Genomic DNA, 18,747 nt, shown 5'->3' on the forward strand with positions numbered 1-18,747 from the left:
AGATAAGTCAAGTTCTTATGATCAGTCAATACCACCACGCGATGCTTAGCTCCTTCAAGCCAATGACGCCACTCCTCGAATGCCCACTTCATGGCCAGCAACTCTCGATTGCCCACATCATAATTACGCTCAGCGGGCGAAAACTTCCTGGAAAAGAAAGCACATGGTTTCATCACTGAGCAATCAGAACCTCTCTGTGACAAAACCGCCCCTGCTCCAATCTCAGAAGCATCAACCTCGACCTGGAACGGAAGAGAAACATCTGGCTGACACAACACAGGGGCAGAACAAAAACGACGCTTCAACTCCTGAAAAGCTTCCACAGCAGCAGAAGACCAATTAACCAAATCAGCACCCTTCTTGGTCAAATCGGTCAATGGTTTGGCAATGCTAGAAAAATTACAGATGAAGCGACGATAAAAATTAGCAAAGCCCAGGAACTTTTGCAGACTTTTCAGAGATGTCGGCTGAATCCAATCCTGGATGGCTTGGACATTAACTGGATCCATCTCGATAGTAGAAGGGGTAAAGATGAACCCCAAAAATGAAACTTTCTGCACACCGAAGAGACACTTTGATCCCTTCACAAACAAAGAGTTAGCACGCAGGACCTGAAAAACCATTCTGACCTGCTTCACATGAGACTCCCAATCATCTGAGAAGATCAAAATGTCATCCAAGTAAACAATCAGGAATTTATCCAGATACTCACGGAAGATGTCATGCATAAAAGACTGAAACACAGATGGAGCATTGGCAAGTCCGAACGGCATCACTAGATACTCAAAATGACCCTCGGGCGTATTGAATGCAGTTTTCCATTCATCTCCTTGCCTGATTCTCACCAGATTATACGCACCACGAAGATCTATCTTAGTGAACCAACTAGCCCCCTTAATCCGAGCAAACAAGTCAGATAACAATGGCAAGGGATACTGAAATTTAACAGTGATCTTATTAAGAAGGCGGTAATCAATACACGGTCTCAGCGAACCATCCTTCTTGGCTACAAAGAAGAACCTTGCTCCCAGTGGTGATGACGATGGGCGAATATGTCCCTTCTCCAGGGATTCCTTCACATAACTGCGCATAGCAGCGTGTTCGGGCACGGATAAATTAAATAATCGACCTTTAGGGAATTTACTACCAGGAATCAAATTGATAGCACAATCACAATCCCTATGCGGAGGTAGAGCATCGGACTTGGGCTCTTCAAATACATCCTGATAATCAGACAAGAACTCTGGGACCTCAGAAGGGGTGGATGACGAAATCGACAAAAATGGAACATCACCATGTACCCCCTGACAACCCCAGCTGGATACCGACATGGAATTCCAATCCAATACTGGATTATGGGTTTGTAGCCATGGCAACCCCAACACGACCACATCATGCAGATTATGCAACACCAGAAAGCGAATAACTTCCTGATGTACAGGAGCCATGCACATGGTCAGCTGGGCCCAGTATTGAGGTTTATTCTTGGCCAAAGGTGTAGCATCAATTCCTCTCAATGGAATAGGACACCGCAAAGGCTCCAAAAAAAACCCACAACGTTTAGCATAATCCAAATCCATCAGATTCAGGGCAGCGCCTGAATCCACAAACGCCATGACAGAAAACGACGACAAAGAGCATATCAAGGTAATGGACAGAAGGAATTTGGACTGTACAGTACCAATGACGGCAGACCTAGCGGACCGCTTAGTGCGCTTAGGACATTCAGAAATAGCATGAGTGGAATCACCACAGTAGAAACACAGACCATTCAGACGTCTGTATTCCTGCCGTTCAACTCTAGTCATAGTCCTATCGCACTGCATAGGCTCAGGTTTAACCTCAGGCAGTACCGCCAAATGGTGCACAGATTTACGCTCGCGCAAGCGTCGACCGATCTGAATGGCCAAAGACAAAGACTCATTCAAACCAGCAGGCATAGGAAATCCCACCATGACATCCTTAAGAGCCTCAGAGAGACCCTTTCTGAACAAAGCTGCCAGCGCAGATTCATTCCACTGAGTGAGTACTGACCATTTCCTAAATTTCTGACAATATACTTCTATATCATCCTGACCCTGGCACAAAGCCAGCAAATTTTTCTCAGCCTGATCCACTGAATTAGGCTCATCGTACAGCAATCCGAGCGCCAGGAAAAACGCATCGACACTACTCAATGCAGGGTCTCCTGGCGCAAGAGAAAATGCCCAGTCTTGAGGGTCGCCGCGCAAAAAAGAAATAATAATCAAAACCTGTTGAATAGGATTACCAGAAGAATGAGGTTTCAAGGCCAGAAATAGCTTACAATTATTTTTGAAACTTAGAAACTTAGTTCTATCTCCAAAAAACAAATCAGGAATAGGAATTCTTGGTTCTAACATAGATTTCTGATCAATAGTATCTTGAATTTTTTGTACATTTATAACGAGATTATCCATTGAAGAGCACAGACCCTGAATATCCATGTCCACACCTGTGTCCAGAATCACCCAAATGTCTAGGGGGAAAAAAAAAAAAGTGAACACAGAGCAGAAAAAAAAAAAAAAAATGATGTCAGAACTTTTTCTTTCCCTCTATTGAGAATCATTAGTTTGGCTCCTTGTACTGTTATGTTTACTAATGACAGGTGTTATGAAGGCAATCCAGAAACACAGTGTGCTTAGCGATCAGAGCGCACACAGTGATCTGACAAATACCCAAAAATACAAGAACGAGCTCTGAGACGTGGAAACTCTGTAGACTGCACACCTGATCCTATCCTAAACACAACTAAAAGCGGCTGTGGATTGCGCCTAACAACTACCTAGGCAACTCGGCACAGCCTAAGAAACTAGCTAGCCTGAAGATAGAAAAATAGGCCTGTCTTGCCCCAGAGAAATTCCCCAAAGGAAAAGGCAGCCCCCCACATATAATGACTGTGAGTAAGATGAAAAGACAAAACGTAGGGATGAAATAGATTCAGCAAAGTGGGGCCCGATATTCTAGGACAGAGCGAGGACAGTAAAGCGAACTTTGCAGTCTACAAAAAACCCTAAAGCAAAACCACGCAAAGGGGGCAAAAAAAAACCCACCGTGCCGAACTAACGGCACGGCGGTACACCCTTTGCATCTCAGAGCTTCCAGCAAAACAAAAAACAAGCTGGACAGAAAAAAAGCAACAAAAAAGCAAAAGCACTTAGCTATACAGAGCAGCAGGTCACAGGAACAATCAGGAGAAGCTCAGATCCAACACTGAAACATTGACAAGGAGCAAGGATAGCAGCATCAGGCGGAGTTAAGTAATGAAGCAGTTAACGAGCTCACCAGAACACCTGAGGGAGGAAGCTCAGAAGCTGCAGTACCACTTGTGACCACAGGAGTGAATTCAGCCACAGAATTCACAACAGTCAGCACCTCCAAGGCCTTATTGACAAGCTCAGGGCTTGTGTCAAATTTGCAGACCCAGAAGTTAAATTGGGTAGACCCATCACTCAGGACGTATAGATATATGGACACATACTCTTCCACCATGTTGTTGTAACATTGCCTCATGCTAATATGGACCATATCAGATGGTGGTGCCGGATGTTGTGGCGTGCTAAAAATGATTTTCCACATTTCGGCCAGGCTAACCCTTCCTTCGAGGTGGTGTCGGTGCCCTAACTGCATTGGGGACTTCCTCCTCTCCCTTATGCTACCAGTGAACCCCTGCTGTCAGGTGGGAAAACCATCAGAAGTTTATCTACCAGCATGCGATTGTATTCCCACATTTTCTGATCACGCTCCACTTATAGAATAAGTATGGCAGGCTGTTCTTGTAGCGGTGATCCAGAAGGGTGGCCACCAAGAAATCCCCACTGGTAACAACCCGGGACACATGGCGTTCATTGCGCAGGCACAGCAGCATAGCATGTATTTGCTCATTTGTGTCAGGCTGCCCAAAGGCAACGACAATCTGTCCTTGGTGGGAGGTGTATCGTCTGTGTTCTCTGTATCACCCAGCCACACTCCAGTGATGCCCATGAGCTGCTTTGAGTGCCACCCTGCTGTGAACACAGTTCTACCTCCTCATTCTCCAAAACTGTCCCTTGGACATTTATGTGCCTGGCCACTGTTGGTACAAGAACCCACCCTCAAAGGCATGTGTGGATTACTGGCCTGATAATGGATTGATTGGTCCCATTTCCTCCTCTTCTTCCTCCTGTGCCACCAGCTATCCATCATTGAAGTGTTTTTTCAAAGAGGCATAAAAGTGGAATAGTAATGCCGATGATGGCATTATCAGCACTGGCCATGTTTGGAGTACTCGAAGCAGTGGAACACACGTCCAGCATGGAGACCCACTCATTGGTCGTGAGGTGGTGTTGTCCCACAGAGTGACTCACCCGTGCGTGCTTCAGCTGGAATGCAACTATTGCCTGTTGCTGCTTGCACAGTCTCTCCAGCATATGCAAGGTGGAGTTCCACCTTGTAGGTACGTCGCATAGGCGGTGAGCGGGAAGAATGCCGAAAGCGCATGCAGACAGCATGCAGAGCTGACATCTCGAGGTAATTTATAAGGAATCTCAGCACCACCAAATTCAGCAAATGCGCCAGACAACGGATGTGCCTGAAACCAGCTAGGAAAAGAGCTGCTACGAGATTTCACCCGTTATTACACACCACTAGTTTGGGTTTGAGGTTCAGCGACACTAACCTCTCATTGGTCTGCTGTTTGATCTCCGTCCACAGCTTTTACACAGTTTGGGATTTTTACACCCAAACAGATGGGTTTCAGAACAGCTTGCTGTCGTTTCCCGCTGGCTATGCTGAAGTTTGTCACGCAGGTGTACACTGAGCAGATGAGGAAGTGGTGGAGGAAACGGAGTAGGAGGAGGAGGCAACATGGACAAAGAAACATCCAGCAAACCTCAGTGGTAATAGGACATGTGCCAAAACACTTTCCACCTAACGCCCAGCCACCACTACATTTACCCAGTGGGCAGTAAGGGAGATATAACATCACTGCCCATGCCTACTGCTCCACATATCAGTGATTATGTGGACCTTGCCACTGATGGCATTTCGTAGTGCACACATGATTTTGTCCACAACATGTTCATGTAGGGCAGGGATAGCACACCTTGGAAAGTAGTGGGACCACCATAATATTTTTAAACGTGTCCATCTCCAGCAGCCGGAATAATAGCATTTCAATGGCTAGGAATATTGAAATGCTGGCATTCAGGACCCATGGTTCGTGCTTGGGTGGGGTGGTATTTCATCATTCTTTCCAGTGTTTAGGGGATGGACAGCTAAACCCTTTAACGGGACAGTATTACTGTGACACTGCTGGTGGTGGCGCACTGCTATCACATCCGCTCTTTGTAGGGAGCCAGGTGGCCATGTCTGAGCTCCCCAAAAATGGTCGACTTGTTTCGAGCTACACTAGCTCTTAATCATGGTCATAGTTAAGAGCTAGCGTAGCTTGAAACGCAACAACTATTGCGCTAACATGTTTTTTAAACTTTTTCGTGGTTTAATCTACAAATAAATGTGATGTTTTAATGAGTTTTGTTGTTGCTGGATATTCCACTCTTTTTCACGGTTCACTTGCTCGGGAAACCAGCCTGAAGCCTCTGTGCACCGCACCCTCATTCCAGGCATTTCTCAACCCGGTGAGCTGATGATTTGTTCATTTTGTTTGTCCGCGTCCATTATATGTGCCAATTGTGGTGTTTTGTCCAGCTCTTCCAGCCTACCCTGGTGCATTGACAAGCGAGGTAATAATTTCTATCTGACACCCCCATTACTAACCCCGTAGTGAAAATTAATATAGACACACATAGAAAAAGTCCTTTAATTGTACAAAACACTCCCCAACAAAGCCCCTCTTTTTTCTATTTATTAACATTAATATAATCTGTGTTCTCACCGCTCAGCTCAGTGTGATCTGAAGGCCGGGCTGAGCGGTCACATTACTCATGTCACCGCTCAGCAAGGCAACCAGATGTAGCAGAGGTGGGGCTCGTTGTGGGACATCTTTATTTTGGATTAACTGCGGACAGGTGAGGATTACTTTTTTTTTTATTTTTATATTAAAAATTTGGTGTGCAAGCATGGATAAATCCCCCTAAAGGGTTATTCCCAACATCAAAAGTTATTCCAAGTTATTCTTATCATTAACCCCTTTCTGCCAGCTGACGGAATAGTACGTCAGCTGGCAGATCCCCTGCTTTGAGGTGGGCTCCGGCGGTGAGCCCACCTCAAAGCCGCGACATGTCAGCTGTTTTGTACAGCTGACATGTGCGCGCAATGAGCGCGAGCGGAATCGCGATCCGCCCGCGCCCATTAACTAGTTAAATGCCGCCGTCAAGCGCTGACAGCGGCATTTAACTAGCGCTCCCGGCCGCGCGGCCGGAGATGCTCGCACTGCGGACCCCCGTCACATGATCGGGGGTCAGCAGTGCATCGCCATAACAACCAGAGGTCTCCTTGAGACCTCTATGGTTGTTGATGGCCGATTGCTTTGAGCGCCACCCTGTGGTCGGCGTTCAAAGCAACCTTGCATTTCTGCTACATAGAGGTGATCTGTACTTCACCTCTATGTAGCAGAGCCGATCGAGTTATGCATGCTTCTAGCCTCCTATGGAGGCTATTGAAGCATGCCAAAATGAAAAAAAAAAAGTGATTAAAAATATAAAAAAAAAAAAAAATATATAAAAGTTCAAATCACCCCCCTTTCGCCCCAATCAAAATAAAACAATTAAAAAAAAATCAAACATACACATATTTGGTATCGCCGCTTTCAGAATCGCCCGATCTATCAATAAAAAGAAAGGATTAACCTGACCGCTAAATGACGTAGCGAGAAAAAAAATCAAAACGCCAAAATAACGTTTTTTTGGTCGCCGCGACATTGCATTAAAATGCAATAACGGGCGATCAAAAGAACGTATCTACACCAAAATGGTACCAATAAAAACGCCAGCTCGCCACGCAAAAAATAAGCCCTCACCTGACCCCAGATCACGAAATTTGGAGACGCTACGGGTATCGGAAAATCGCGCATTTTTTTTTTTTTTTTTTTTAGCAAAATTTGGAATTTTTTTTCACCACTTAGATAAAAAATAACCTAGACATGTTTGGTGTCTATGAACTCGTAATGAACTGGAGAATCATAATGGCAGGTTAGTTTTAGCATTTAGTTAACCTAGCAAAAAAGCCAAACAAAAAACAAGTGTGAGATTGCACTTTTTTTGCAATTTCATCACACTTGGAATTTTTTTCCCGTTTTCTGTTACATGGCATGGTAAAATCAATGGTATCTTTCAAAAGTACATCTCGTCCCGCAAAAAATAAGCCCTCACATGTCCATATTGACGGAAAAACAAAAAAGTTATGGCTCTGGGAAGGAGGGGAGCAAAAAACGAAAATGAAAAAGCGGAAAAAGCTCCGGGGGTGAAGGGGTTAAAAGTTATAAAATAATAGGTTATAACTTGCTGATCACTGGAGGATTGACGACTGGGACTCCCGCTGATTCAGAGTATTGGGGTTCAGAAATGTCCTATCAAAATAAATGGAGTGGTGGTTCCTCATGCGCCCACCACTCTAATGTCTATGAAACGATCGGAAAAAGCTGAGCGCTTCACTCAAGCATCTATAGAAGTCCCATAAAGAATGAATGGAGCATAGTGTGCATGCACGCCAACCACATTGTTCTGATGGAGCAATCTAGAGCACTGTTCCCGAAATCAGTAGTGTTCCAACCCCTTGACTTCCACCGATTCCAAAACTGGGCTCTGTAATGACCCACAGGAGTTATCCTCCAAGTTACTAACTGTTACTTGGCTGGTTGGGAATAATGTTTTAGTAAATGTGCCGCACATCATGTGCACCGGAAGTGTGCATAACGGTTAGTTATTCTGTCCCATTGTTTTGATCGCTTCCCTCATTGCCAGTCTCGCTACTCTCATTGCAGTCTTTTGCAGACTTCTCTTTGTATTTGTGTTATCAAGCATTACCTTGACATCTAATCTTCATTCCCATAGATCTTGCTTTGTTTCACTGTCTCTTCTTGCATCTTTTATTATTTTTGCTGCTCTTACAGCATTCTCATCATCTCTCCATCTCATTCGCCCGTCGTCTTCATCCTTTTGTGCTGCACATCTTGTGTCTATCCTGCTCCATTAACGCTTCCTTATGTTACCCGTCTTGTCCTACTATATCATAAACTGGAAATGGTTACAGCAGACGGCATACTGATCGGAGACACCCGCAGCGAACTGTCTCCCTTTGTGCATCCTTCATATCCTGTTAGAAAAGATAATACAGAAAAAGAGGATTTGTACGCCGCCGCCGCCGACAAAGCTGGATTTTAGACGTGCACTTTATTTTTAGGCAATAACTCGGTTTTCTATCACTTTCATCTGCTTGCTTTTTGCCTTTACCAGATTCTGCATACAATGCACCTGTAATGGGGATGGATTGCAGTCATCTGTCTCCTGATTTTAGCAACGTCGCTCCATCTGTCAGGAACAATATTCAAGAATATTTGGAAAATTTACAGAAAAATTCAAAAGAAACGAAAGATACTAAATATTCTTGAATAATTTTACAGGTGTATCGACAATCTGCATTAAGTATTGATAAATATGTGTTGGCTGACTCATACATATATCCAGTGCCCTTCCCATAGAGGCAGACTGGTACTGTTATGGGGCACATGGGTGAATCTATCTATCTATCTATCTATCTATCTATCTATCTATCTATCTATCTATCTATCTATCTATCTATCTATCCTTTGCTCATAAAACTCCTATACCTCATAAAATCAAGATACTTAACATACAGTTTGATCCAATTGTGTGAGCCCATCTGCCCGCGACAAGGCGACCTTTATAGTTGGGAACCTGCACTATCAGACTTGCCTCTCCTGGGCCTCTGCCTACAAATTTAAAGGGCAGGTTGGACCCAGTTCTAATTAAAAGCAGCTTTGCACAGTTGGGTTGGGAACTCATCCGATGTGGAGGCAGTCACCCACCTAATCTACTGCTCAGCCTTTTACTTACTACATCATAGCTGTCACTATGTGTGCTAATTTGGAGACATTTTATTCATTCTGGCTCTGACTGCACCAACCATGCTCAAGTCGAGGTTACCCATTTTGGGATGAAATTTGTGTATCTCAACATTTTTTTTAATTTGGGACACCTCTAGTTTGTCAGGATTGTTTCTGAAAAAACAAACAGTCCTGGCAATTTTGGAAGAGTTGGAATATAGTTTGGAATGGTGATTTGTCTTAGCCATTGCTTGTTTGCAGCAGTTTCATGTCCTTTTGTTGGGACGCCATTGGTATAAATCTTTTATAACATTATTAGAGGGTTATTCAATTGTTTGCAAGTCATCACCTGAAAGTCTGACGGCTGGGACCGCCACCATTTAAGAGAATGATGCTCTGAAATGCAGAAGTAGAATGGAGACGTTACCTGTTGCTCTATTCAAACAAGAGACTTCAAAGACCCGTTCTTGGGATTGGTGGGGAGATCCCAAATGTGGAAGATTATCACCTAGGAAAATTTATAGACAGATTTATATTAGGTAGATAGATACATGATAGATAGATAGATAAATCGATAGATGATAAATAGCTAGATTAGATAGATAGATAGATAGATAGATAGATAGATAGATAGATAGATAGATATGAAATGAGATCTGGAAGGTCTGGCTGCTGTTAAAAGTTTTGTAAGACCCTAGAACAATAGAAGTGTCCATGGAAACGATACGGAATGCTTCAGTCGACACAGCGGAAAGCATTGTATAAAAACACTTGAGGTCTCTATCATTCTGTCCATTACTCCTTATTTCTCCCTTTGAAGGTTGTAGTGATTTTTCTGAATGTGTGCACTCCACTTGAGAATATCTCCGTGCAGGCTCCTGTGCAGATTGCAGCTGTGCATCGGTTATTTATTCCCCAGAAATAGGGACAGTTGACTCTGGTACTGTGAATAAAGACTCCAGAAAACATATCCTGGGCTCCAATGAATAAAATCTTCAGTGGTTTCGCTTTCTATAGTTTTCTCCATGTTGTGGGGGTCGCTCTTATAGTTGCTCTTATTTTTTATTTTATATGTTCTCTATATGATGTTCCATGTTATTTTAGAAATGTTTTTGACCCAGTTTGAATGGAACCTACGATTTCTTTTGAAGGTGTCAAATATGACGCTCATCGTCTTGCTGCTCTCCATTGTTCTCTGCTGCGGAGGGGTTCAGCGTTCAGAGCCGATGTTCACAGCCGTCACCAACACCGTTCTACCACCGGATTATGAGAGTAACCCAACACAACTCAACTACGGGGTGGCCATCACTGACGTGGACAATGACGGAGACTTCGAAATTGTAATAGCTGGGTAAGTCCTAACATATTGTGCTAATTAACATAATGCTTGCTAACTATTGTGATTTCACTCTTAAAGGGGTTGTCCTAACAAAGATATCCCATTTCATATGGGAGATGCTCTCCAGCAAACAGCTTCGCCTGGAAACCCCGAACCATTGGGGCTTTCATTGTGTATGGTGGGCATTGAGATAGATAGTTGTCCATGTGATACCTGAATGATCGGAGTCTGCCAAAACCACTTCTTGGTATCTCTGCTTTGATTCAAGGAGAAGATCACAAGTGCGGGAGTTCCCATTATGACATCTATATGGCGTATGGACAGAGGTTGTCCCCACGGTTTACATCCTTTAATGAGTGTTTTAATCTTTCAAGGGGTTTACCAAAACCAAAAATACTGTACATAATAAATAATAATCTTTTTAGAAAACTTTTTGCCTTAGGTCACTCATCACTGATGTTTTCTTTCACTTCCAATGTCATGTATTGGGTCCAGATTACATTTTCAGTGGGATTGCGCATGATTTCTTGTCAAATCAGGAGTGTAAGCATTATAGGAAATGCTGCAAACAGGTGCGGATCCATTTGACTGTACAGGTAACTTGTATAGTGACATTTGATGTTGGTGCCGGTTTTGCTTCCTTTCACCCATTATAGGAAATGTAGTTTGTAAGCAACTGGAAAATGCCGACATGTGAACTCTTAAAACAGCCTTGAAAATGTATGTAAAATTGACAAAATAAGACCTACCGTAAGTTATTTGGGGTCTTTAACCCCTTCGTGACATGCGCCATACTAGTACTGCGCTGCCGGCACTGCATTAGTGCCAGCAGCAGTACTAGTACGGCGCACCGATCACCGCGGTCTCGCGCTGAGCGCCGCGGTGATCGGGTGCGGGTGTCAGCTGTACATGACAGCTGACACCCCGCAGCAATGCCCACGATCGGCGCATCAGTAGTGACAGCGGCATAGAGGGGGATCGCACAGGTACGGGGGCTCCCTGCGCTCTCCCACCGGAGCAACGCAATGAGATCGCGTTGCTCCGGTGACCCGGAAGGAGTCCCCGGATCCAAGATGGCCGCCGGACTCCTTCTGGGTCATGAAGTGACCTGGCTAGCCGGCGCCTGCTGAGAGCAGGCGCCAGAAAGCCAGCTAAACTCCCTGTCAGATCGTTGATCTGACAGTGTGCTATGCACAGTGTCAGATCAACGATCTGATCTAATACAGAGATGTCCCACCCTGGGACAATGTTAGAAAGTAAAAAAAAAAAAAAAGAATGTGTAAAAAAAATTAAAAAAAATCCCCAAATAGAAAAAAAAAACATTTCCCAATAAATCCATTTATTTATGTAAAAAAAAAAAAAACAATAAATGTACACATATTTGGTATCACCGCGTCCGTAACGACCCGCTCTATAAAACTATCCCACTAGTTAACCCCTTCAGTGAACACCGCAAAAAAAAAAAAAAAAAACAAGGCAAAAAACAACGCTTTATTATCATACAGGCGAACAAAAAGTGGAATAACACGCGATCAAAACGACGGATATAAATAACCATGGTACCGCTGAAAACGTCATCTTGTCCCGCAAAAAAAAAGCCACCATACAGCATCATCAGCAGAAAAATAAAAAAGTTATAGCTCTCAGAATAATGCGATGCAAAAACAATTATTTTTTTATATAAAATAGTTTTTATTGTGCAAAAGCGCCAAAACATAAAAAAAATTACATAAATGAGGTATCGCTGTAATCGTACTGACCCGAAGAATAAAACTGCTTTATCCATTTTACCACACGTGCAACGGTATAAACGCCTCCCCCAAAAGAAATTCATGAATAGCTGGTTTTTGTTCATTCCGCCTCCCAAAAATCGGAATAAAAAGCGATCAAAAAATGTCATCTGCCCGAAAATGTTACCAATAAAAACGTCAACTCATCCCGCAAAAAACAAGACCTCATATGACTCTGTGGGCCAAAATATGGATAAATTATAGCTCTCAAAATGTGGTGATGCAAAAACTATTTTTTGCAATAAAAAGCGTCTTTTAATGTGTGACTGCTGCCAACCCTAAAAATCCGCTAAAAAACACGCTATAAAAGTAAATCAAACCCCCCTTCATCACCCCCTTAGTTAGGGAAAAATAATAAAATGTAAAAAAATGTATTTATTTCCATTTTCCCATTAGGGCTAGGGTTAGGGCTAGGGTTAGGGCTAGGGTTAGGGCTAGGGCTAGGGCTAGGGTTAGGGTTGGGGTTAGGGTTAGGGCTAGGGTTAGGGTTGGGGTTAGGGTTTCAGTTATAATTGGGGGTTTCCACTGTTTAGGCACATCAGGGGCTCTCCAAACGCGACATGGCGTCCGATCTCAATTCCAGCCAATTCTGCTTTGAAAAAGTAAAACAGGGCTCCTTCCCTTCCGAGTTCTCCTGTGTGCCCAAACAGTGGTTCCCCACAACATATGGGGTATCAGCGTTCTCAGGACAAGTTGGACAACAACTTTTGGGGTCCAATTTGTCCTGTTACCCTTGGGAAAATAAAAACATAGGGGATAAAATATCATTTTCGTGGAAAAAAAAATATTTTTTATTTTCACGGCTCTGCGTTATAAACTGTAGTGAAACACTTGTTGGTTCAAAGCTCTCACAACACATCTAGATAAGTTCCTTGGGGGGTCTAGTTTCCAATATGGGGTCAATTGTGGGGGGTTTCTACTGTTTAGGTACATCAGGGGCTCTGCAAATGCAACATGACGCCTGCAGACCAATCCATCTAAGTCTGCATTTCAAATGGCGCTCCTTCCCTTCCGAGCTCTGCCGTGCACCCAAACAGTGGTTCCCCCCAACATATGGGGTATCAGCGTTCTCAGGACAAGTTGGAAAACAACTTTTGGGGTCCAATTTGTCCTGTTACCCTTGGGAAAATAAAAACATAGGGGATAAAATATCATTTTCGTGGAAAAAATATTTTTTATTTTCACGGCTCTGCGTTATAAACTGTAGTGAAACACTTGTTGGTTCAAAGCTCTCACAACACATCTAGATAAGTTCCTTGGGGGGTCTAGTTTCCAATATGGGGTCACTTGTGGTGGGTTTCTACTGTTTAGGTACATCAGGGGCTCTGCAAATGCAACATGACACCTGCAGTCCATTCCATCTAAGTCTGCATTTCAAACGGTGCTCCTTCCCTTCCGAGCTCTGCCATGCACTCAAACGGTGGTTCCCCCCCACATGTGGGGTATCAGCGTACTCAGGACAAATTGGACAATAACATTTGTGGTCCAATTTCTCCTGTTACCCTTGTGAAAAAAAAAATTGCGGGCTAAAACATCATTTTGTGGAAAAAAAAATGATTTTTTAATTTTCACAATGCTACATTCTAAACTTTAGTGAAACAATTGGGGGTTAAAAGTGCTCACCACACATCTAGATAAGTTCCTTAGGGGGTCTTCTTTCCAAAATGGGGTCACTTGTGGGGGGTTTCCACAGTTAAGGCACGTCAGGGGCTCTCCAAATGCGACATGGCGTCCGATCTCAATTCCCTTCCGAGCTCTGCCATGCGCTCAAACAGTGGTTTATCCCCATATATGAAGTATCGACGTACTCAGGACAAATTGCACAACAACTTTTGGGGTCCAATTTATCCTTTTACCCTTGGGAAAATAAAAAATTTGGGGCAAAAAGATCATTTTTTGTGAAAATTAATATAAATTTTTTTTTACGGCTCTACATTATAAACTTCTGTGAAGCACTTGGAGGTTCAAAGTGCTCACCACACATCTAGATTAGTTCCTTAGGGGGTCTACTTTCCAAAATGGTGTAACTTGTGGGGGTTTCCACTGTTTAGGCACATCAGGGGCTCTCCAATCGTGACATGGGCTCCGATCTCAATTCCAGCAAATCTTGCATTGAAAAGTCAAATGGCGCTCCTTCCCTTCCGAGCTCTGCCATGTGCCCAAACAGTGGTTTACCCCCACATATGGGGTATCAGCGTACTCAGGACAAATTGTACAACGACTTTTGTGGTCCAATTTCTCCTGTTACCCTTGGTAAAATGAAACAAATAGGACCTGAAGTAAAAATTTTGTGAAAAAAAAGTTAAATGTTCAATTTTTTTAAACATTCAAAAAATTCCTGTGAAGCACCTGAAGGGTTAATAAACTTTTTGAATGTGGTTTTGAGTACCTTGAGGGGTGCAGTTTTTAGAATGGTGTCACTTTTGGGCATTTTATGTCATATAGACCCCTCAAAGTCACTTCAAGTGTGAGGTGGTCCGTAAACAAATGGTTTTGCAAATTTTGTTGCAAAAATGAGAAATCGCTGGTCAACTTTTAACCCTTATAACGTCCTAACAAAAAAAATTATGTTTCCAAAATTGTGCTGATGTAAAGCAGACATGTGGGAAATGTTGTTTATTAACTATATTATGTGATATAACTCTCTAATTTAAGGGCATAAAAACTAAGAGTTTGAAAATTGCAAAATTTTCATAATTCCCGACAAATTTTTGTTTTTTTCACAAATAAATGCAAGTCATATCGAAGAAATTTTACCACTATCATGAAGTACAATATGTCACGAGAAAACAGTGTCAGAATCACCAGGATCCGTTGAAGCGTTTCAGAGTTATGACCTCATAAATTGACAGTGGTCAGAATTGTAAAAATTGGCCCTGTCACTTAGGTGAAAACAGGCTTTGGGGTGAAGGGGTTAATGAGTCCAAGTTTTAAAAAGTTTTTTGAAATTTTAAAAAGTTTCAAAGAACCCCTTTAATGGCCTTAACTTTTTTTTTTTTTTTTGTTCCGCACCCCGATAAATGTTTTCAAATTTTTTCGTTTTCTGACATTTAGGCATTGTTTTTTCTTTTTTTATCATTTTAGGTGTACATTGCTCAAAAAGTATTATTTTTTTTACATTTTTATGTCTTATATTTTATCCTTACACTTGAGTTTTAGATAAATTTCTGTCTGATTATAAATATAGAGACGTTAGCGGATTTCGCAAAATTCAATTCAGGCAGATTCAGCTTCATCCTACAGATTTTAATTATTCCAAAAAAATCTGGTCTGAATCAAAGTGCCCCTGTTTATTATGCTGTGAGGTCTTTCCAGACTGAGATTCTTCAAGAACTGTATGCCAATGTATAATCCAGAAAAACTCGTGAAGGTAAAATGGTGGTCACTAAATATTGATCATCTATCTTCATTTTGTTATTTTTCTCTGCAGCATTTTTTCTACACCTGCCTAAAACTTTTGCACAGTACTATATATATATATATATATATATATATATATTATAATTTTGTCAGTGCGGTGTTTTAGGCCGGTTTCACACGTCAGTGGCTCCGGTGCGTGAGGTGACAGTTTCCTCACGTACCGGAGACACTGACTCACGTAGACACATTGAAATCAATGTGTCTCTGCACATGTCAGCGTGTTTTCACAGACCGTGTGTCCGTGTGCAAAACACGGAGACATGTCAGTGTTCGTGGGAGTGCACGGATTACACGGACCCATTAAAGTCAATGGGTCCATGTAAAACACGTACCGCACACGAACGCTGTCCGTGTGCAGTCCGTGTGCCGTGCAGGAGACAGCGTTACTGTAAGCGCTGTCCCCCCCACGTGGTGCTGAAGCCGCCATTCATATCTTCTCTCCAGCAGCGTTCTCTGGAAAGAAGATATGAAAAATCCTTTTTTTTTTCTTTTTTCTTGTTTTAAATAAAGATCCATGCTCCCGCCCGCTGGTAATAAATTACCCGGCTCCGTCGCAGCGTCCTCTCAGCGCCAGCTTCTCCTGTATGAGCGGTCACGTGGGGCCGCCGATTAGTCATGAATATTCGGCTCCACCTCCCATAGGGGTGGAGCCGCATATTCATGACTGTAATGGGCGGCACCACGTGACCGCTCATACAGGAGAAGGTGCGGCGAGGACAGGTCGCTGCGAGGGAGCCGGGTGAGTATTTTATTACCAGCGGGCGGGCGCACAGGGGGTGGGAGGGGGGTGGGGACATGGATCTTTATTTAAAACAAGAAAAAAAAAAAGGATTTTTCATATCTTCTTTCCAGCGAACGCTGCTGGAAAGAAGATATGAATGGCGGCTTCAGCACCAGATGCAGGGGACAGCGCTTATCTCTAGCGCTGTCTCCTGCACGCTCCGTGTAGTACCCAGTCGGCACACGGGCGGCACATGTGTGCCACACGGATAGCCTATGTGAGCTCACGGACACACGGACGCGGATAACTCCGGTACCGATTTTTTTCGGTACCGGAATTATCTGGACGTGTGAGACTGGTCTTAGAGGGCGTAGTATTGTGACACAGTCTGAGAGGCACAGACTATGATGTTATGACACATCCAGTATATTTTATGTGCCTCTTATTAAAGGTGTGATGACAAGTGATCTCCCAGGGTCATTAAATCTTATTTATAATCATGCATTGCTGCTAGAGATAACCTCCATCTTACGCCCCCCCCCCCCACCTTGCTGCCATAATTAACTTTTCTGCAATAAATTCCGTGAGCTCCAGTTATTAATTATATCGTGTAGCATCGGCCGCGCCGCTGACAGCAATCACCGAAGAACGACGGATGGAAGACGCAAACTTGAAAGTAGAAAATCACATACAATACTGTAACAACCGGAGAACACGACAAACACATAAGACACCAATTACCCAGAAGAAACATAACACTTTAACAAATAATTACAGACCGATACAAGTAAAGTCATACTGTAATAATCCTGTACTACATAAAATATGTTATATTTAGAGTATACGGCGGTACTTGACTTAAAGTTTTTTTGGGGGGGTGGGGATTTTACTGCATAGGAGCCCAATAAAGCACTTGATGTCAGTTCTTGGAGTTTCTCTTTCAATGACGTGTATACGTTTGCATCTAAAATAAAAGTTTGCAAAAACAAAACTATAATTTTCTTGGCTTGTTATGTCGCCTACGGCGGTACGCAGAGGCCTTATAGGCCATAGGTCTACAGCAGCCTGTGATCTACCGGATCAGACTGTATTGGCATCAAGAGTAAACTTCGTTTTATTTTATTTTCTCCCAAAACTTAAACTTAAATGTGAAATTAAGAAATTTTGTAATAAATATTATCCAAGAACTCCACTTCTTTCACCTCTTGGACTGATCATTCATTCTCAAAATTCTCAATTCCCGGATAACAATGTGTCTTCAGTGACTACAGACTTTCCCATTACTAAGATAGAAGATGGCAGTCGGTGCTCATAATGTTTTACGGAGAATTGTAACTGACATTTCAGGAGAACTTGCAGCGGAATGTCCATGCCCGCCTCCACCTCCTCCCTCTTTCTCTTCCCTCTTCATAGAATCATATGAGCACCAACTGTCATCTTCTTGTCATTGGATACAGATTTTACGCTTGAACTGAGCATAAATGATCAGTCCAGAAGGAGAATAAAGCAGATCTCTCTGATAAGATATATGAGAAAGTTTCTTATTTTTACGTGCACTATTGATTGATGAGATAAAAATTAAAACGGCGGTTATTTTCTCGTGCTGAGGATTGCCCAAAGATCAAGGTCACCCAGAAAGATCAACAGCTTCTGTATCTCAGCTTCCTAGATTCTTATGAGCATAAGTTGAAGTAATATTTATACTGGGAGTTACAGAGGTCCAATCTTTACATCTATAACATTTATACACATATTTCACAATTATATATATATATATATATATATGTATATTTATATGTATATATATATATACAGTACAGACCAAAATTTTGGACGCATCTTCTCATTTAAAGATTTTTCTGTATTTTCATGACTATGAAAATTGTACATTCACATTGAAGGCATCAAAACTATGAATTATGAATTAAGGCTGGTTTCACACTTGCGTTTCAAAACGCATGCGTTTTAAAAAAAAAAACGCATGGTGAAAAAACGCATGTAAACGCGTGCGAACGCTGCGTTTTTTTGACGCATGCGTTTTTGCATGTGGTGAAAAAAACGCGGCGTTTTGACGCGTTTACATGCGTTTTTTCATGCGTTTGCGTTTTTTAAACGCATGCTGAGAAATGTGTGACAGCTGCCAATCATCAAAATAAAGTAAAAAACCCACTATAAACAGAAATAGTTAGGGTTAGGGGTAGGGTTAGGGGTAGGGATCATAACCCTAACCCTAACCCTAAAGGGATCCTAACCCTACCCCTAACCCTAAGCCTAAAGGGATCCTAACCCTAACCCTAAAGGGATTAGGGTTAGGGGTAGGGTTAGGATCCCTTTAGGGTTAGGGGTAGGGTTAGGGGTAGGGTTAGGGTTAGGATCCCTTTAGGGTTAGGGTTAGGGTTAGGATCCCTTTAGGGTTAGGGGTAGGGTTAGGGATAGGGTTAGGGATAGGGTTAGG

General features: G+C 42.7%; 1 protein-coding gene across 4 annotated transcripts in view; it reads left to right on the plus strand.

Annotated features, from left to right (window-relative positions):
- Window positions 1-18,747, plus strand: part of CRTAC1 (cartilage acidic protein 1) — a 693,808-nt gene that overhangs the window by 182,236 nt on the left and 492,825 nt on the right. For all 4 annotated transcript variants that reach the window (XM_069754016.1, XM_069754014.1, XM_069754015.1 and 1 more), the window contains exon 2: window positions 10,174-10,373. In XM_069754016.1, coding sequence (XP_069610117.1) covers window positions 10,183-10,373 — 191 coding nt within the window. In that variant the 5' untranslated portion in view covers window positions 10,174-10,182. The remainder of the gene's footprint in view (window positions 1-10,173; window positions 10,374-18,747) is intronic.

This window comes from Ranitomeya imitator, chromosome 2, assembly GCF_032444005.1.
Source record: "Ranitomeya imitator isolate aRanImi1 chromosome 2, aRanImi1.pri, whole genome shotgun sequence".
NCBI classification, from domain to species: domain Eukaryota; kingdom Metazoa; phylum Chordata; class Amphibia; order Anura; family Dendrobatidae; genus Ranitomeya; species Ranitomeya imitator.